Source organism: Dendropsophus ebraccatus, chromosome 10 (genome assembly GCF_027789765.1).
Source record: "Dendropsophus ebraccatus isolate aDenEbr1 chromosome 10, aDenEbr1.pat, whole genome shotgun sequence".
NCBI lineage: Eukaryota > Metazoa > Chordata > Amphibia > Anura > Hylidae > Dendropsophus > Dendropsophus ebraccatus.
This window is the reverse complement of record NC_091463.1, coordinates 43,732,886-43,753,600: the sequence shown is the minus strand read 5'-3', so window position 1 is coordinate 43,753,600 and position 20,715 is coordinate 43,732,886. Positions and strand designations below refer to the sequence as shown.

General features: G+C 40.0%; 1 protein-coding gene across 3 annotated transcripts in view; it reads right to left on the bottom strand.

Annotated features, from left to right (window-relative positions):
• Positions 1 to 692: 692 nt before the first annotated feature.
• Positions 693 to 20,715, bottom strand: part of MED12 (mediator complex subunit 12) — a 70,990-nt gene continuing 50,967 nt past the window's right edge. Inside the window, exons 26-44 of one of the 3 annotated variants that reach the window (XM_069985669.1) lie at positions 18,164 to 18,327; positions 17,747 to 17,926; positions 16,113 to 16,184; positions 13,410 to 13,567; positions 13,158 to 13,319; positions 12,777 to 12,888; positions 10,690 to 10,779; positions 9,729 to 9,838; positions 9,101 to 9,236; positions 8,819 to 8,980; positions 5,119 to 5,493; positions 4,818 to 4,962; positions 3,959 to 4,149; positions 3,787 to 3,864; positions 2,370 to 2,593; positions 2,081 to 2,222; positions 1,815 to 1,985; positions 1,332 to 1,413; positions 693 to 1,120 (exon numbers count right to left, since the gene is read on the bottom strand). In XM_069985669.1, the coding sequence (XP_069841770.1) occupies positions 1,077 to 1,120; positions 1,332 to 1,413; positions 1,815 to 1,985; positions 2,081 to 2,222; positions 2,370 to 2,593; positions 3,787 to 3,864; positions 3,959 to 4,149; positions 4,818 to 4,962; positions 5,119 to 5,493; positions 8,819 to 8,980; positions 9,101 to 9,236; positions 9,729 to 9,838; positions 10,690 to 10,779; positions 12,777 to 12,888; positions 13,158 to 13,319; positions 13,410 to 13,567; positions 16,113 to 16,184; positions 17,747 to 17,926; positions 18,164 to 18,327 (2,798 nt within the window). In that variant the 3' untranslated portion in view covers positions 693 to 1,076. The remainder of the gene's footprint in view (positions 1,121 to 1,331; positions 1,414 to 1,814; positions 1,986 to 2,080; positions 2,223 to 2,369; positions 2,594 to 3,786; positions 3,865 to 3,958; positions 4,150 to 4,817; positions 4,963 to 5,118; positions 5,494 to 8,818; positions 8,981 to 9,100; positions 9,237 to 9,728; positions 9,839 to 10,689; positions 10,780 to 12,776; positions 12,889 to 13,157; positions 13,320 to 13,409; positions 13,568 to 16,112; positions 16,185 to 17,746; positions 17,927 to 18,163; positions 18,328 to 20,715) is intronic. The other 2 variants (XM_069985670.1, XM_069985671.1) reach the window with 2 other exon arrangements.

Genomic DNA, 20,715 nt, shown 5'->3' with positions numbered 1-20,715 from the left:
ATGACAGTGACAGCTATCTGGAAGGTATGAACTACCAGAGTAGTATTAATAAGAGTAGGCACATGCATGCACAAAAAAAAGCATGTGCATATAAATATTAAGTCATGGGTATCCAAACTGCGGTCCTCTAGCTGTTGTAATACTACATTTCCCATCATGCCTGGACACCCAAATCCAAAGCTTCAGCTGTCCGAGCCTGATGGGAATTGTAGTTGGAAGGTCGCAGTTTGGAGACCAATGCACTAAGTGTATGTGTCCACTAAGTAATCCAGGTGGATCACCCCCACGAGCATCTCCACTCGTGCCCTAAATCCCATTCTATGCAAAGGCAGATTCAGACATCTGCCCAATGTATGAACCTGTTCATTTTTTGGGCGGACGGCGGAATCTGTCTAACCATAGAATGGAGTCTATGGGACGGACAGAAAGCCAAGCGGAAGCGTGTGGGGACAAGCCATGGAATCCTCACGGAGTTAACCGCCATATTTACTCTGTGTGCATATACCCTAAGAAAGAATACTGAGAGGGGGGGGGTCTAATTTCATCATAAAGGCTAATAAAATACCAATTATCAAAAGGTGCACCACCTGTTGGGAATTTTTTTTTATATAGGTCAAAATATATATATATATATATATATATATATATATATATATATATATATATATATATATATATATATGGGGGGGGGGGGGAAGCAAAGGAAGTATCAGTAACCACATTCATACATGTGCCTGAGATCAGGTTGCCATATAAATAGATTAGAAAATGACAATTTAATCATTTGATTATCAAAATAATAAAAATCTTATTTTTTTCTTTTAAAAGTAAAAGGTCCACAAGACTCAAAAGCCCTTGCTCCTAATTTAAGGGGAGCCATGTAGCATTCTGTCCCCCCTTCATTGATATACAAGAGTCCAGGTTTATTAATTTCATGTGCCATAACACCTAGTCATTGTCTTTCTCCTTTTCAACAGTTCAATAACACTACTTGGCTTTATTCAATTTCATAGTTCTGTCTTCTGTCTCAGGAGAAAGCCAAAACAGATCCATCATCCATTGGCTTGAACCAGAAATCAAAACCGCCCAAACGGATTGGAAGCTTGCTGTGGTTGTGTGTCTGGAAAAAGAACAGAAATATTAGAAATGTTGTACCTGCAGGCTACTGCACAGGGAGAGGAACAACAAAGCATAAAGTGCTGCACACACTATTACGAGAGATTAAATTGTTGCAGGGCACTCAAGAAGGTATACATCATTTATGAAACAGCAAGGCATACAGGGATAAGACAAGGTTAAATTGAACATGAACTGATACAGGAAGTACTTACTGGATAGCTGCTGTTGTAGTTGTCGTACAAGAGCTGCTGTCTGTTGCTGCTGCTGAGTTTGTTGCAGGCCTTGTCTTTGAAACTAAGAGTATAGAATGGAAGATATATAGGAAAACCAAATACATGTAACAGGGGGAAGAAGAAGTACTATTTAAAAAAAAACAAACACCTTAAGCTCAATGTTTCATGTTGTGTTACTGATAAGACAATCAGAATATATGCTATAGGATGAAATACTTGCCGTTATCACGTCCCCAGATTACTAGTTATAAACCATATTACATGGCCCAAAACGCACTGTTAACAAGCAACGTTTTCCTAGATTGGCTCGTTTACAGAGATAATTACACAGCTCGCACAGCTCGTGCAGCAATCATTAGATAGCTTTAGTCAGCCATCAGCCACACATTCCCTATTACAAAGGGATAACCTTTTCCCTTGTAATTCAACTATATATGGAAAACACAGGGGTAACAATCTTACCAAAGGTTGCTGTGGAGCCAGTGTCTGCATGCCAAGTCCCGGGGGCTGCCCTTGTGTCTGCGCCTGTGGTACTGCTGCTACCTGCTGAGGTGGTGGCTGTGGCTGAGGAGGGGCTTGGGGTTGAGGGGGGGCCTGAGCCTGTTGCTGCTGCTGCTGCTGTTGTTGCTGCTGCTGCCAACAAAGTAATAAAGATATGTTACCTAACTGGACTCTAAACAATTTGTACAAATGATTAAAAATATTCTCTGCAAGTTTTATGCATTTACCCTTAACATTTGTTGCTGCCTCAGATACTGCTGTTGGTCTGGTAACATCTGAGTGGGACGTATTGCACCTGGTACATTCTGTGCAGTCATGTGACCCATTCCAGTCATCATACCTGCCTGTTGCATCTGTTGGTGAGGGAATCTAAAGGAAGATGAAAAGAAGTTAAAAAAAATTATATTTATATATATATATATATATATATATATATATATATATATATATATAAATAATTTTTTTTTATTTTTTTTAACAAACTAGGAATTACAGAAATGTAATAACTTAACATACCTCTGTCCTGTTTGAGGGTTATGACTGTAACCTGATGCCTGTTGATGGACATAACCACTTGGCCTCTGTGGCATCTGTCTCACAGAGTCCAGTAGAGTTCCACCAGATGGGGGAAGAGTGCCGGGATAAGACTGTGTATTGTATGCAGATGGCACCATACCACTAGTCTGTGATGGAGGAGGATGCTGTTGCATGGGCACATGGGAAGTGTATGTTGTATAACCCTAAAACAAACAATAGTGGTGTAAAGTCATGAAGCGATCACAAAGCCTGTTTGCTAATGTTTTAATTTGACAGACTTTACTGCAAGAATTTTTTTTCCAACAAAAAAATCAAAGAACAACTGGTTCTTAAAAGATTTCTAAACTATTCATAATTCTCTGGGAAGAAAAGGCCACATTAAAATCACTCATTAAATCCATGAAGTAGAAGAAAAAAATTATTGCATGTCACTTGACTGATGGCATTGAAGGGATTTTCAGGAAACTCAAAATATTACTACAGAAAGCAATTTCTGAGAGACTTCTGTAATGCAGCAACAAAAAGTCTCAGAGTAGCCATGTCATAACCAGGAGGAACCTCTAGACCCCAAGAACATGACTGCACTGTATAAATACACTCACCATTTTGAACTCAACTTACAAGCCAACCTTTATAACATCACTATCAATTATTAGAGCTCAACACTGTTAGTATATAAAGTAATAGTAATTCCTATTCTGTTTAAATGCTGATGTGAGACAACATGAAATAAATCAGGAAATGAAGGCAGCAGAGAAAAAAAAGCCATTGTAGGGCCTTATTACACAGAGCGATTATCTGGCAAATCATGCTGATTCTGCAGATTATTGCTCCGTGTAAAAAGACAACGATCATCATCTGATCGTGTCTTTTGGTCTTGACATAAAATCATTGGCAGCCGACTGCGCATCACTAGGTGTAATAGTGATGTGAGGCTGATGAAAATGTAAAGAAAATAAAGTTCATACATACCTGACCACGCTCACCATTATCTTCCTGGCTTCTGCCCACTGCAAAAACGTCAGAGCTGGGCAGAATCACCAGGGAGCGTGGTCAGGTATGTTTAAACTTAATTTTTTTAAACTAAATGCAAGGATTGCACAGAAATTTCTAAAGTTTTCCACACAGCAAGTCAAGACTTTTAATAGGCTCCATAAACAAGCACCGATCAAACTTATTGACGCTCATTTACATTACTGATGAGGCCGTGTAATACATTACTATTACTATTTCTATTGCTATTGCTAGAAGCTGCATCTAGGTAAAGAAAGCAAACGCTTCTGCATCAAGTCTGCAGTCTTGTGTAGCCACTCGCAGGATTTTAACAATACACACAGTTTTTAGGTTATTAACAAGAGTATGGATGGTAGAATTCCACAAGGTTAATGATTAATACCTGGGAGGGTTGCATAGATCCATATGGGGGTGTCGGGGTCATCTGCCGAACAGGTTGAGTCATCATACCCTGCGTCTGCTGAAAAGGAGAATATCAAGTAATAAAATACAGAGGTAGAAACTTTTTTTCTCTTCTAATCTTATGCTAGTTTTATACTGGTAAAATAACTCACCAATTTTGCCTGAAGATGCTGCCTTAGTAATTGACCCTGGGGAATAGGAGGTTGCTGTCTGTACATAATAGGTTTGTAAGGATCCATCATCCCTACGCCTGGTGGTACACCTCCAGCATACGGAGGTCGAGTCTGAACTACCTTTACCATATTCATGCGAGGAGGTCGGTATGTGTCTAAACGGGGCCCACCTGTTTTAAGGGTCAGAACAATGTAGATATAAATATAAAATCACATTGCAATGCAAGCAACAATCAAAGTGTCCTCATATAATATGCTCAGTAGCCATATTACAAGGCCCGATGCCTAGTGTAAGCAAGAATCAATGCTATATTGGCGCTCGCTTACTAAGCCAGTTACACAGCTTGATAGTTGTGCAGCCCCTGCTTTAAGTGTAAAATAATAAAGTATATACAAATCTGTCCACAATCCCCGGTGTTCTTCTAGCTTCTGTCCACAGCTACTGCTGGAATTTTAGAGCTGGTCCCTGAAGGGACAGGCTGCTCAGCCAAGCACTGGCCACGGCAGTCCCGTCTCTGCCAGTGACTGGCTGAGCAGCATGTCACTTAGAGTCCCTTTTTTTAGCTCCAGCGGTGGCTGTCGGCAGAGGCTATAAGAACACCAAGGCATGGACAGGTATGTATAAACGTTAAAATTATCATAATTTTTTGGTTTTTAAAAGTCCGATGGCGACCGATTTTTTTTAGCAGGTTGAAAGAGAACAATCAGCCGTTTCTTTGTCTGATCGTTGTCTTTACTACACAGAGCAGTAATCTGCTAGCCCTATTGTCAACTGTTGTTTACAGGAGTTTAAGCAGTGTAAAATTATGGGATTACTAAAGCTAATCTTTAAACTCACCAGGAGGTAAAGGTTGATTCTGAGTGTACACACTTTGTGCTCCGTAAGGCAAACGAGACATGGACCCAGCACCTTGAGAGTGTAGAAGGTCAGTGGGAACTCCCATTTGGTAAGGCATTGAACGTCCTCCACCAAGCCCATAATCCTGAATGAAACAATTTTTTTTTACCGCACATATATTTAAGCTGCATTTCAATTCAATTCTAAAACATAAGAGAATCTGCTACCTAGCTCATGTCTAATAAATAAATAACATGAACTATGTAATGGTCTCATTCGATGCAACACAATTTTTATATACCTCTCCTTTGTTTGCCGGTTGGCGAGCCTTCTTGTTTTTCTTGCCTGGTTTCTTTTTCTCATCACTGGTACCTGTGCCTCCTCCACTCTTATCCACCTTGAGTGGCTCACTCAGCTTCTTGTCTGGCTCACTACTTGTTGGAGTTGGTGGCTCCTCATCCTCAGGAGGAAGAGACAATGGCTCCAAATAGTAATTGCGTGGCTTAGGCTTTAGGTGTGTGTGGTACAAAAGTAATCTCTGCTGTTCTTCCAACCGAGAAACACGTCTGTCTACACGGACAGTGCCAAACCATCCCCAGGAAAGAGGAGCAGATTGTTTTAGACCTTCGAAAAGGTCCCAAGGAGAAATTTTCTGCTTAGTGGAAACTTGAAGTCCCTATAAATAAAGATAAAAAAGAAAAAGGTCATTGCAAGATTAAAGTATTATGCACTGCAAAAAATACTATAAGAAATATTGTTGAAAAACTTTTTATTTTTTTTTAAAGCTGTGCACAGCTTTACAGAAATTTCTGAAATTGTTTAGGTGTTTGAAAGAACTGCACAGACCAAACTCTGGGAAGTCTATTATTTATTTACTTTGCTGTAAACTTCTATATAAACCTAATCAATAATGTGGTTAACACTATCCTTATCCTGGATAAACACAGCAGACTTTGCTGCCATGATGTTTTGGAGGCCATGCCTCCATTCTCCTAGCACAGCAGAGTAGGATCAGCAGCTGTTAAGGATATTCTGAAACAGAGGGCCCTATTACATGGAAGCGATAAGGCTGATTTAGTAGATTATTGCTCCGTGTAATTAAGACAATGGATCATCCGATGACAGCCATCATCGGATTATCGTCTTTTGGTACCGACCCAAAACCAAGAAAAAAATAAAGTATATTCATACCTGTCCACTCCCCGGTACACATTGACCAATGTTTGGCTAAGCGACCTGTCACTTCAGAGACCGGCTCTGAAGTTCCACCGGCAGCTGCAGGCAGAAGTCAGGAAGATATCGTGGGCGAGCAAAAGCACCGGGGAGTATGAACAGGTATGTATATAGTTATATTTTTATACACTAAAGGCAAGGGCTGCAACACTGAAGAGCTGTTTAAAAGGCTGATTAAACAAGCATTAATCTTGCAGATTGCTGTCATTTACATTGCTGATCAGGCCGCGTAATATGGCCCTGACTGCATGGAGATACAGATAAAGCAGCAAGTGTTAAAGGGGTAGTGCAGCGGTAAAGAATTATTCACAGACTAACACACATTACAAAGTTATACAACTTTGTAATGTATGTTATGTCTGTGAATGGCCCCCTTCCCCGTGTCCCACCACCCCCACCCGTGTACCCGGAAGTGTGGTGCGCTATACTCACCTGTCACGTGCCGACACCCGTCTCCGATCTTCATTTAGTGACATCTTCTTCGGGCGGGCGGCGAACAGCTCCGACTGTCCCGAATGCCGCCCGCCCTCTGCAGAGTCATCCGATGTTTAGCCGCGATTGGCTGAGCATAACCGTGCTCAGCCAATCGCGGCTGAGCAGCTGATGACGCGGACGCATCATCAGCCGCGATTGGCTGAGCATAACTGTGCTCAGCCAATCACGGCTGAGCACAGTTGTGACGCGGTGGAGGGGGGACGGGCGGCAGCGACTCGGCCGTCCGTCCGAAGAGGATGTTTGGCACAAGATGGCGGATGGCCCTCGACACGGATCAGGTAATGTATAATGCACCAACACTTCCGGGTACACGGGCGGGCGTGGTGGGACACAGGAAGGGGGCGATTCACAGACATAACATACATTACAAAGTTGTATAACTTTGTAATGTGTGTTATTCTGTGAATAATTTCTGAGCGCCACACTACCCCTTTAAATCGCTACACAAAAGTTGTGTATGACGAAAGATTCTAATTCTATACTGCCTGAAGAGGTAGCATGCACTGTTTTTACTGAATTGCGAGGTAGAGCTCCTCAACATGAGCAGTGTACTGCTGGGATTTGCTATTTTTTTTGTACTTGTGTGGGTTATAACATTTTCACCTAAACCACTGCTCAGCCATTTCCTATAATGACCAGAATAGAAAGTAGAAATCCACATGACCTTTCTGAGGGTCAAAACAGAATAGAAACAGAAAGTGGAAAAGGCAGGTACTTAGTACTTTTATGTTATGTTCACACTACGTAAAATAATGGCCGTTGTTTTCACCGGCCGGATTTTTGCGACCAAAACTACGGCGGTAGAATTACGATCGTACAGGCTAGTCGTGAAACTACGGACGTTGTTTAATTTTGATTCCTAACATGTTTAGAAGCGGGATGAAACAGGTCATTTACTGTAAATACCACGCCCACCGAGAAATCAAAATCAAGTTTAATTCGGCAGATATAAGTTTTACGTTTGCGGCCGCATTGAAATCCACGGCCGTTATTGCAGTATTACTGGGCGGAAATAATTGACATGTAAATTTTTTACGGGGACGTATAAACAACTGCCGTTATCTGATACGTAGTGTGCATTCAACGGCCGTAGTTACATTGCATTGCAGTCATATTAGGGAACCTCAAAACAACGGCCGTAGTTTTGCGGCGCGGACAACGGCAGTTATTGTACGTAGTGTGAACATAGCCTTAAAAGTGTACCTGTCGGTAAAAAAAACAAAAGAAAAAAACTTTTGACTGTTTCAAGCGTTTTTTCATGTCACAGACATATCAAAAGTTTTGATCATTTAGAGTCTAAAGCCCCTATTACACAGGGCGCTTGCTCCTCGTTCCCTGCTTGGCAGCGAGAAAGTGAGTACAGGGGGGGCTGCGGGGAGATTTGGGGGGGGGGGGGGGGGGGCTGCCCAGGTGATCGCTTGATTGTTTGGGCAGCCCATAGCAGTTTGCTGCTTTATTAGTTGTTTGTTTTTCAACATGTTGAAAGACAATCGACAGCAACGATCAGCCGACATTGTTTATGTTGGCTGTTTGTAGCCTTCTATTACACAAGACGATTATTGGCCGTAACGGCAGATATCGTTTTGAAATCACCCTAGAACAATTTAAACAGCTCATCAACAAATATACCAAGTGGCTTATCATAGACGATACCAAATCAGGTTTGTTTGTTTTTTCCTAAATTTTTTTTCTAAATTCATGTAATGGGAAATGGAGCAATTTCAACTTTTATTGGAGGAGGGGTTTTTAATATATTTTTTTACACCTTTTAAGTCCCCTTAGGGGACCTATATAAGCAGTTATTAGATCGCTTCTACTGATCAATGCTATGCTATCGAATAGCCCGAGGCAGACTCTAGATGCAAATTGCCGATCCGACAGGATTGAGGTATTATTCCTTTATCTCCCAGAGAAACTGATTAGTCAGTGACAAGTAGCACTCCAGAACAGTAATAAAAGTAATGGCATGGGGGATCGGTAGTTGGAACATTGATATATGCATTGCGGGTGTGAAGGGGTTAATATCTACTACAATATCAGAATCATTCAGTCCCTTCATTACAAGTAATGTTAGTACTTTCTGTGCTGTTACTTGCTGCAAATCACCACATATCAGCTTTTGCTATTATTTCATGGAATCTTAGCACATTCTACATGAGCCTTAAGCTAACTAATATTTCATAATAATTCATTATATCTAGTTCATTTAATCCAAAACTTATTTTTGTATTCAGGTAGAACTTTCCTTAAAATTTTTAACGCCTTCTATATACCTCCTTTTTGAAGATAGAGTCAAAGCCAGCAATTTTGTTTCCTTTGGTGTCAATAAGAGATCCCTGAGGTTCACAAGTTATTACATCCCGTGTCTGCTTTGGTAAAGGCAACAGCTGGCGTACTTTCTCCAAACTCTCCGACTGCCGATCACCTAATTCCTTCTGCAATTGCACATAACAAAAAAGAGAGAGGGAGATTAAGAAAGAAAGGAATTGAAAGGAAAGGAGAGCAAAGCCTTTTCTGTATGAAAGATTTATGTAAAGCTGAAAAAAAAAAATTACCCGGAGTTTTTTCACTAAATTCATATATGCCCTTTTGTTCTCCTCCATGCTGCCTTGTGAGATACTAGACATGTCAGCAGCTAGCGTTCCATTAATAAGCACACTTAGCATGTCCAGAACAGTGGTGAAAAGCTCACTGAAAAGTAAAGAGAAGGAGTCAGTCAATGCTATACTTGTTAACATACGGAATAAAAATTTGCAGAAAATGGCAGGCCTCCAAATTTTATTCAGCAGGGGACCACGAAACACCTGAGGATGACACTGGGGAAGCGTGGTGTGCCCAATTAATTTTAACGCAATATTAGTAGCTGACAATTCCTGTAATCTTTGGAATGGTTTGATGGAATATAAGCCCTGAAGAAAGAAAACAAATTTAGGACCATCCCTGTTCTCATGCAGAACTGACAGCGACAGAGAATGGATGAAACCTCATCTCTTTGCCACTTGGTAGGTAAAATGGAAAGCTCTCAGTAGAAACATATTGATTCTATCTGCAATAGATCATTAGGAGTTAAAACCTTCTCTGGAGGGGTTTGTCAAGTATCTCCTGGCTCCTCCAAAGTGTCATTTTTGCATATAAGTGGATCTATAAATAAACTGCATTTAACAAGGCACACAATGTAATTACTTATTAGACTGCATGTCCACGGTGCCACTGCTTATAATATCCAAAAGGAGTACTGCCCACTCTGTTGTCTGTTGATTGCTGCGCTGAACTGTATCAAACATTCCACCCACCTGAAGATAAAAGAAAAAAAAATTATATATGCAACAAAATTAATATATATAAAAACACACTTTTTTAGCTCAAATACAATATGCTGGAATACTTCTGTATGCCAACATATTCTATGGCTGCGGCTCCAGATTTTTTCCTGCACAGCAATATTCATGACCAATGTTTATGCAAGAGACTACATCGCTAGGAGTCCTTAGAGATGGACCCCTTACCAGACATCTGTGCCACACGTACAGCAGATATTTGTGGGTGTGGGTTTGCATGTGGGCTTAGGATCTAAGCCCACTCCATATGCAGCAAGAGCCAACTGTTTATTACTGTGACTGGGATTTCTCTGCAGCCAGGAGCCTAATGACTGCCTGAAGTCGGCAATCTTATTACTTTCATCAGGCTCTTCTGGAGGCAGTAGGAGAACATGATCATGCACATAACACAGCAATGTATTGTACAAGTGATCAAACAAACTCTGCACTGTTAAAGTGTCATGTTAATTGTGTTCTGCACAGTGAATGTCCTACAATCAATAAAAATAAAGAGAGCGAAAAGCAATGTTTTTCGGTCACCTTAAATAAAAAGGCCCAAACTAATACTAATAAAACCACAGCTCACAATGCAAAAAACCAAGTCCTTGTGCAGTATATAACTATGCCGATCATGGACAGCAGAGCTTAAAAAAGATGAAAAACTGCCAAATGGCTTTGGTTGGGGAAAGGGTTATGGTTATAGTCCTTTAACAGAGGACACCACCAGGAACACCATAGAAGGTAGCTGTCTTTTACATTCTGCTAGTTTTCAAATTTAAATTAAAAACACTATTTCCAAACCAACAAATGATAATATATTTACTCACCAAGTTCAACCTGAGCTTCAATACATCATGAAGCAGCTGAGGAGTTTTACAGTCATCTTGATACTGATCATCACGCCAGTTGCTTACAATCTAAAAAAAAACAAAAAAAAAAAAAAAAACGGAAATCAATATATTGTTAAAAAAAAAAAAGTAAATGAATGAATTACTTAAAAACAAACATCAAATTTCCTAATATAGAACACAGACATTTCAGAGAACCTCAAGATTCCTACAAATTCAAGTAAAATAATCACTACAGGAGTTTGGCCTGGAAAGCTCTATTCACTGTGCATTACAGCCTACAGTAAGCAGCACCATCATAGGTATATATTGCATGGGCCCATGGACAGCCCCAACAAATGCTGCTATACACTTATATAAAGGCATATTCACAACCTTGCATTTAAGAAGACATATAGCCACCATTCACCAAGGGATAAGATAGTCTTTTATTCATTTCACAAATGTGATGGTGGGTTGTTGTGGGGGAGGGGGGGGGGGGGTTCTGTTTAACATTACAAGCACTATCAAGAGGAAGGATTTGTAACATGAAAGGGCCCCTGCCGACACCCCACCACAGATTTTTGCAATCAATAAGACAAGACTATTTTATCCTATGGTGAGAACAACCTATAATTTCTTCTTATGAACTAAAATTGGAGATTGTGGCCATGTATTGATCTCTGTTTAGTACAAATGCATGGGCCGATCCTAGGACTCTTAGTCTGGCTGTACACAACAGGCATATGTTGCCCATAGGCACCCATATTTAGCGTTTACAGTATGGTAGGTTATTCTTAATGGATGCCTCTGCACAGAATAGAACATTAATATGGAATAGTTTAGTTTAAATTATACAGATGTATGACAAAAGGGAACTCTCTTGGCTTCTGTTAGGTGAACAGTGCCCTATGGTTATGTTTGACATTTGTCAGCGGCTTTACCAACAAGAGAATGGCTTTAAAGTGAACTGTACTAGCATTATCTTGACAGTTAACTGCAGCTAGCCCATTCATGAAAGCATAACTTAATGCCTGTGTCTGAGACTCTTAAATTAAATACATAGAAACACTATCATGAACACTCAAACTGGCATTCAGAAGCCAAAAAAAACTATATAGCCTTAGAAACAAAACTAGACATTTTGCTGCCAAGACCAATTTGTGCTCTTCACCTCCTAGGTCTTCAAACATACAGTATTATACATGTGCTTGTTCCTGAACCATTGGCCTAGATAGTTGAATAAAAAGTTATTGACAAAACTAAGGGCCTTATTACATGGCTAGATATTAAAGGGGTTGTCCAGCAAAAATCTTTTTCTTTCAATTCAGAAAGTTATATAGATTTGTAATTTACTCAGTGAAGGAGGCGGGATCCGTGTCAAGTCTGCTCCGATCCCGCCTCCTTCACTGAATGGCCGTAGCGTCTCGGGCGGCGTCAGACACCAGGAAGCAGCCGGGAACCGGGGACCGGAGCGCCGCGATGCGGGACCCGCCGCTGGAACCGGGGAGGTGAGTGGACGTCTTTTTCCTCAGCCACCCCCTCCCCGGTCCCATCAAAAAAGTGCCCCCCCCCCCCCGCCGGAGTACTCCTTTAATAGAAAACCGAGACACAGAGAGATGTCAGCAGAGAGCACTGTGTCACACTGAAAATAAAACATTTCCTGCGGACATACAGCAGCTAAGTAGTATGGGAAGTCTTGAGATTTTTTAATAAAAATAAATTACAAATCTATATAACTTTCTGATATCAGTTGATGTGAAAGAAAAACCTTTATGCTGGACAACCCCTTTAAGGAGCAAGTGAGCGCCAACCTGTCAGGCCCATAGAAGATAGCATCAGTCTGCTGCCACTGCTCCTATTACATGTGCCGAAAGCCAGCAGACCGTCACCATCATTGTCGCTCTAGCATTAGGCTATTACACCAAACGATTATCGACCAGAACTGCAGGTAATCAGCCAAATACGGCCGATAATCGCTTAGTGTAATAAGGCCTTAAGTGATTTTTAGCCATATCACACTGCACTGTGAAAACAATAATCAAACAGTAAAAAGGGGGTAGAACTGCTTTATCATTATCACTTACTTGTTGCACCTGACTGTACAAAGAAGTCAACAACCCCTCCCTCTGTTCATCTTGCCCCTTTAAACAGGTTAACACCAATGATAAGAACGGCTGCTGACTGAGTAGAGACATACTGCCAGGAGAGGATGGGGAAAAAAAAGTATTAATTAAAAACCAAGTAAAATCATTCTCCCTCTTAGCAGCCACAGCTACATCCACACATGAAAGAGTTACACTTTACAATCTACAGTGAAAACCAGGTACCTGACATGAATTGAAATTGAAATAATATATCCAAATACATAAATATACTGTAAATGTTATAGGGAAAGGTCTCCAGTCTCTGCCATCTTCAATTTATTATTCCATTTTCCAAATAAATGTATTCTCATTTGCACTGACCTTTTCTGCTTTTGACGGTCACGCTCCTTACGAGAAGATGATCCAAGATGTTGTCCTTTCTCCAGCTCCTCCCCAGCTGCTTTAAGTACATGACCTTGCACAGATGTTGGCAGCTTGGCTATCAGAGGAGCTACAAGCCAAACACCAGACCTCTCCAAAGCACTAAAATAAGAAAGTGGAAGAAAGGTGCCAGCAGTTAGTAAAACTGCCATGGGCAAGTCAAGGTTATAAATATTAACTATTTGCATTTACCTGAGCACAGGCTTAGATTTGGCATTGGGAGTCACATTGCTACTTGGGGCATTGCTAGGGGGTGCAGCATTAGCAGGGGTTGAACAGACATTTTCCGCCGATTGCTGGAACACTTCAATTGTAGCTTTAGCAATATTTTCCAGTAGAGAATTCATTTCCTATAAAATAATGAAACAAATTTAAATATTGTCCAACACCTAGGTGCCAGACACTGCCAACTGTCCAAATGCTGGCAATTCCTTTTAGTTTAGGTCAATGTTTTCGTCCTTTCTGAATTACCTATATGTCAGTATCTATCAGTCACTGACATTCTAAACATAAAGTGCACATCAAGATATATCTGTATGTTCATTGATAAAAGGAAAAAAAATGCACCCAGATAGAAATGTCTGATTTCTGCAATAAGTAGAATGCAGAAACGCTTCCTCTACTGCTCTAAGAAAAGGCTTGCAGAGGCTACTTTTGGGTAGTGCAACTCTTGGTGTGAGGTAGTCGACTGCTAGACATGTCTCTACAACACATTCAGACATTTTGCCTAGTTGACAGACTATGAGAAGAGCAGCATCACTGTATTCCATAGTGTAAACATACCCTTAAGGCCCTATTACACCAAAAGATGTCTGACAGATGATCTTACACATTTTTTTTTTCAGCCAAAGCCAGGAATGGATTTAAAAAAAAGAGGAGAAATCTCAGTCTTATCTTTACAACCTGGTCTCTGTTTATAGTCTGTTCATGACTTTTGGCTGTCAGATCTGTCAGACATCTTTTGGTGTAATAGGGCCCTTAGAGAGGAACATTTGATCCACTGACACAGGCACAAACAGCACCCCAAGTTTCCTTGTTCACTATTCAAACACAGTTGGAACATTCATCTCAGACTACCTGGACCATTTTCAGGTACTTAGCAGATGGAAATTTGGGGTCATTGTGCCTATTACATATCCTGCCACTGTCGCCTTCATTTGCAGTGGTGTTGTGAACGAGAAAGCTGGACTGCTATCCACTGAAATGGTATACACTTAAGCAATGAATCCAGGTTCAGTTCAGTTGGGATCAGACAATGGTCAGATTCAAATATGGAGGCTGTGTGGTGAGTGCTTCAATCCTGCCTTTACTTTAAAGAAAAGGTAGAATGAAGAGCAAATTTGCCCCCCAAAATACTAGTCACTGCATTACTGTGTATTTTTTTTTTTTAAATCTCTAAGACACTACATCATCTGGATAAATTTATTAGAACTTTATTGCAGCAGCGCCATTTGGGAACAACATTCTTCTGTATCTGGTTCACAAGATTTTAAATAATTCCCTGCCATTGGCTGAGCAGCCCAAGCGCCAGCTAAATTGTTTGTTAAAGGTGTGTGCACATTGCATTGCAAAGGTAACAGTCCAATGACACAGTCGTTTCCCACCGGAAAGTACAGCCTTCATTTTGGTAGCATACTAGGCATGGTCCTCGTTTTTCAGTATTTTTCTCACGCAGGTTTGCTGTACAGCAATACACTGTCCTAACTGTTGGTCTGATGATCTGCTGAGCCACCATGTATGACAGTCACCCTTTGTAGTATTAAGAGGGACACTAACAGATCAACCATGCATGCAGGACATCCTGCAGCCACATGTGTTGTCTCTCATAGCAGAGCTTCCATCTGGCATTTTTTCAGCATGATAATGCTAGTTCACACACACACACACACACACACACACACACACACACACACACACACACACACACACACACACACACACAGCAAGGGATTTCTATGAATGTCTCTGCCAGTCTACAATACTTCCTACTTCCTTGGCCTGCTTGGTCACCAGACATATTGCCAATTGAGCACTTATGTAAACAGTTAGGTGTGCAGGCCCAGCTACATCTATGGGCAAAAGTGCCAGGTATGCTATACGCAACCATTATGACTCCATGCCCAAAAGGTATCTCATCTTGTATCGAGGTTAAAGGTAGCCCAAAAGGGTACTAGTACCTCCTTTCAATTATACAGTTTTCTTCAAAAACGTCTCTTTTTTTATATTTTCATGACTTACATAGATTACATTCACACACAAGGTTTCTTTCCATTACAACTACTTCTTGGAACTTTATTTTGTTAATACATGACTTATTTTGGTGCCTTGAAAAAAAACACAGTGGTCTCAGGTATCTAGACCTAAATGTGTTAAATTTGTACCAAAAGGACATTGTTTTCACAGAACATCACACAACATTATCTCAAAGCCAACTGAAGTTCACAAAATATTAGTTGCCAGCTATTCTTACTGCAGTGATCGTTCAGTGTGGTTAGGGACATTGGTCATCACTTCAGTGATGAATGTCCAGGTGCACAGATAAGCCAGGAGCAACTGCAAATATCCAAGCAAGTTCAGCACAAAGATACTTGAAAAATCCAAAACTCGACTTTACATCATCCCAAAAAAAAATCCAAAAGACGATTTATTACATGTTAAAAACAGCAAAAAGACAGGTAATACATCTGACACATTTCGGGCACCAGGTGCTAGGAGTAAGTTCTAACTTCCAAAAGACGCCAGACTGCCTGTTCATTTGTATATCCTGTTCCTGTATCATTCTTAACATGGATTAAATAAAGTCTACTTTTGGATTTTGCAAGTATCTGTGGTGCTGTACATTTTATACACCAAGATTACTAACCTACACAAAAAAACAAACACTTTATATCTTACATTATTAGATGTTTGTTTGATCATCAGTTGAAGTTCCAGTGCCGACTGACGCATTGTCCACTGATCCAAACTCTATTGGGTGGAAATCATGAGAAATCAACAAGTAGCAATAATAATAATAATAATAATAATAATAATAATAATAATAATAATAATAATAATAATAATAATAATAATAATAATAATAATAATAATAATAATAATAATAATAATAATAATAATAATAATAATAAGTGTGTGGGGGGGGTGTAAAGGCAGAGTTGTGGTTAGACAAAACCAAAGCATAGTAACACAAAGACTTCTCCCCAAATATAGTACATAAAGAAAGAAAGAACAAGCAGCATACTAGTAGAAGATCCATTTTTACACACCAGGCTGAAATGTAAATAAATGGATCTTTAACCAGTGTGCTGCTGCCAGATTCTTTTTGTGGAACTGCTTTGAGATGGCATCATGTTGCTGTGGTGCACATAGAAGAAGCCCTTAAACCATAAACAAAAGGAGGCCCACTATTAGGTGTCAGAATTTGTCACCCATGAAAAAAAATGTTCTTTTGTCCTTCATCCACACCCTTTCTATGACCACTGAGCCAGTTTCCTACCCTAGAGCATTTCCTCCAGAGTAGGGTGCCCTGTAAAGGTACTCACCATACAAAAGAACTAGAATGTGACACTACAAAGTGTTTCTTTGTCCCCATTGGTCCCACAGTAAGAGCCCTATTCCACCAGACGATTATTGTTCAGATTATCGTTAAATCGTTCGAATTAAACGATAATCGTTCGGTTGAAATGCAGTTAACGATTAACGACCGAACGAGAAATCGTTGATCGCTTCATAAGACCTGGACCCATTTTTAGCATTGCTCATTCGCAAATCGTTCGCATTGAATAAGACATCGTTCGGTTGTTCGCAATAGATACAAACGCAATAGCGAATAAATAGCAAAGAAAAACGATCGCAATTACGATCATAAGTAACGATTATCGTTGCATGGAAATGAGTGAATGTTTTCAGGTCTTTCGCAATAGCGGTCGTTTGAGATCCTTAATCGTTAACGATTATGCAAACGATAATCGTCCGGTGGAATAGGGCCCTAAGTGTATGGTCTGAATCTGAATGCAGCTTAAAAGGTCATGAGAGATCAATATATATCTAACAATAGGGAAAGGAGATGTATGCCAAGTACAGCTTCCCTATTACATGCCCCTAAAAGCCCTATTACAAGCCCTAATGACCTAAACACTTCCGCCCCTAAAGGTCCTATTACAATCAGGCAGATAATTACTCCATGTAAAATGACGATCAGCCGATCAATCCTGTCACACGCAGTGTCAGTCATGTACAGTCCCAAATGAGAGAGGGGAAGCTAGGAAGAAGGCAATGCCATGGCAAATACTGTGATCTATGCCGCCATATATAGAACAAAACATAATTCAAAGTAGTGTAAAATGCTTTGCATAAGGCCTTTCTTACAAGGCTAAAAAATATTATAACTACAAAAAAACATTCAGAGCTTTACAAATAAAATACTGTATGGCATTTTGGAAAGCAACTGTCTGGAAGCTTTCAATTTCTCAGTACCATAGACCTCTTTTCAAACATTAAGAATAAGCTTTATAAAACATTTGCAATACCTGTAAGATATGTTTGATACGTTGTCTTTGAGGATTGTCCCCTTGCTCTGCATCACTTAGTCTATGTGGATAACAAATCAGCTGCATCAAACGTTGTGCTTGGGCACTGCTGAGAACTGGGTCCTGAAGATCAATAGAGTCTTCACATAGGGAGCGAACACATCTCTCCCCTACCCATTCCTGGAAAAATGGACAGAACAATCATGACAAAAAGTAAACGTGCAAGAAGAACATACAAAAAAAATGGGAAAGAACTACTTTATAAAAAAAACAAAAACAACAACAACACACAAGCTTGAAAAAGACCTTATAGAAAATGTTGCATTATTTTGAGTGCTGCCATTACTTTGGACTACTAGTCTACTATTAAAACACACAGTAAGTGGTACCACATGTAACAAGTAAGCAAAGATTTACCTGCTGGCATATGCTGCGTAACACGTATTTGGCATACACATCCAAGCTTGCAGTTTCTACGGATACAGACCGTGGTCCTGCCCTATTTGATGCTAAATCTTCATCAGTAATATCATCTGTACCTGCAGGTAATGTGAAGCCAGAGCCTTGCAGCTCTGCATCACCTGGAAAAAACAACATATATGACTTTATTTACAGCTACTGTAAGGCTAGGTTTACACATAACTTTACCATACTTATTATCTATTCAGCCTCCTTCCCCCAGTTCAGTTCCTGCTGCTTTCTGCTAAAGACACAAAAATCTTTGTGTGCGAGTCTCTCTCTGTCTCTCCCCCCCTGCCTTCTGAGATGGCTTATGTAAACAAATCCCTGGCTGGAGGATTAACCACTGTAAGTTCATCAGCAACTTGACCTTAGATGAACCCTTCCAGCATTACAAAGAAGCTACAATGTTGCAGATAAAGCCAGTCAGAGACTTGCATACATCAACTGTCTCAGAAGAGAGGGGGAGTAGAGAAAGACAGAAAAGCTCAAAACACAGATTTTTGTGTCTTCAGCAGAAAGCAGCAGCTCAGTACTGGGGGAAGTATTGAATAAACTGTTAGGGCCCTATTACATTGACTGAGGTGGGAGAGGCCATGGGAAGCTGTGGCCCAAACAATCTTTATATTGTCTGGGTAGTATATAGGATATAGTGGCGGCGCTCCTATTACACGCAATAGCCACCAGGCAGTCGTTATCAAGATTTTAGGTCATGCTTTAAAATCAACAATTAGCGGACATCATGCATGTCAGCTGATAGCTTATTTAAAACATGACCTATGGCCAAGTAAGGCTGGGTTCACACACGGATGCATTTGTGTGCATCTGTTCTAATCTTTTTGTCCATTGAGTTCCATTATAAAAAAAAAAAAAAAAAAAAAAAAAAAAGAACAGATCTAAATGGATGCTTTTTTTTTAACATACGCAAAAATGTAGACAACCTCATTTTTGTGTCTGTTTTGAAATACAGATCCTTTTTTTTTTATAATGGAAGTCAATGGAAAAATGGATTAAAACGGATGCACACAAATGCAATTTATTTATTTTTTTTGCAAAAAAAAAAACAAAAAAAAAAACGCAGTGTGAATCCAGCCTAAGGCCGATAATTGCTTTGTGTACTAGTGCCCTCAGTCTCACCATGGGCAGCAATATATGAAAAGTTATGTTTGAGTGGAATACCCCTTTAACCCCTTAAGGACAGAGCCTGAAATGGCCTTAATGACAGAGACAAATTTTATGAATATGACCTGTGTCACTTTATTTATTAATAACTTCGGGATGCTTTTACCTATCCGGCTGATTCTGAGATTGTTTTCTCGTGACATATTGTACTTTACATTTCTGGTAAATTGGAGTCGATACTCATAATAAATCTTTATGAAAAAAAAAAACAAATAATGTGAAAAAATGTGAAAAAATGAATTTTTCCAACTTTGAAACTTTTTTGCGTATACAGAAAGTGGATATACCACATAAATTATATATTAAATAGCATTAGCAACATGTCTACTTTATGTTGGCGGCATTTATTAAACGATCTTTCATTTTTTTTTAGACAATAGGAAGCTTAAAACATTAGCAGCAAATTTCCAAATTTTCAGTAAAATTTCAAAATCAGATATTTTTAGGGACCTGTTCAGGTTTAAAGTGTATTTGAGGGGCCTGTATGTTAGAAAGCCCCACAAAGCACCCCATTTCAGAAACTGCACCCCCCACACTCTGCAAAAGCATATCCAGAAAGTGTTTTAACCCTTTAGGGGAGTCACAGAAATAAAAGCTAAGTGTGTAAGAAATCGGAAAATTTTAATTTTCTGTGCAGAGATTTTATTGTAATCCAATATTTTTCATAATTATAAACCTATTACCAGAGAAATGCACCCCAATATTGATTGCCCCGTTTCTGCAGTTTATAGAAATACCCCATATGTGGCCCTATTGCGCTATTTGACGCAACCACAAGCCTCAGATATAAGGGAGCGCCTAGTGAATTTCAATGCCTCCGTTATATTTGGTCATTTCTGACTGTACCACTTCAGGTTGGCAGAGGCTCTGGGGTGCCAAAACCTAAAAAACACCCCTAAAGGGACAACATTTAGAAAACTACACCCCTCAAGGAATGTAACAAGGGGTGCGGTGAGCATTTGGACCCCACAGGTGCTTCACAGATTTTCCGAACAATATGGCGTGAAAAAAGAAAAATTTATTTTTTACACTAAAACGTTGTTCTAGCCTTCAATTTTTCATTTTCTTAAAGGGATAAGAGGAAAAAAAAAGACACAAAATGTGTAGCGCAGTTTCTCCCGAGTACGGAAATACCCCACATCTGGACATAAAGTGCCAAGCGGGCGCAGGACGAGCCTCCAAAGGGAAGGAGCGCCAATTGGCTTTTGGAAGCTGGATTTTACTGGAATGGATTTCAAGGGCCATGTCGCATTTACAGAGCCCTCGTGCTGCCAAGACACTGGAAACCCCCCACAAGTGACCCCATTCTGGAAACTACACCCCTCAAG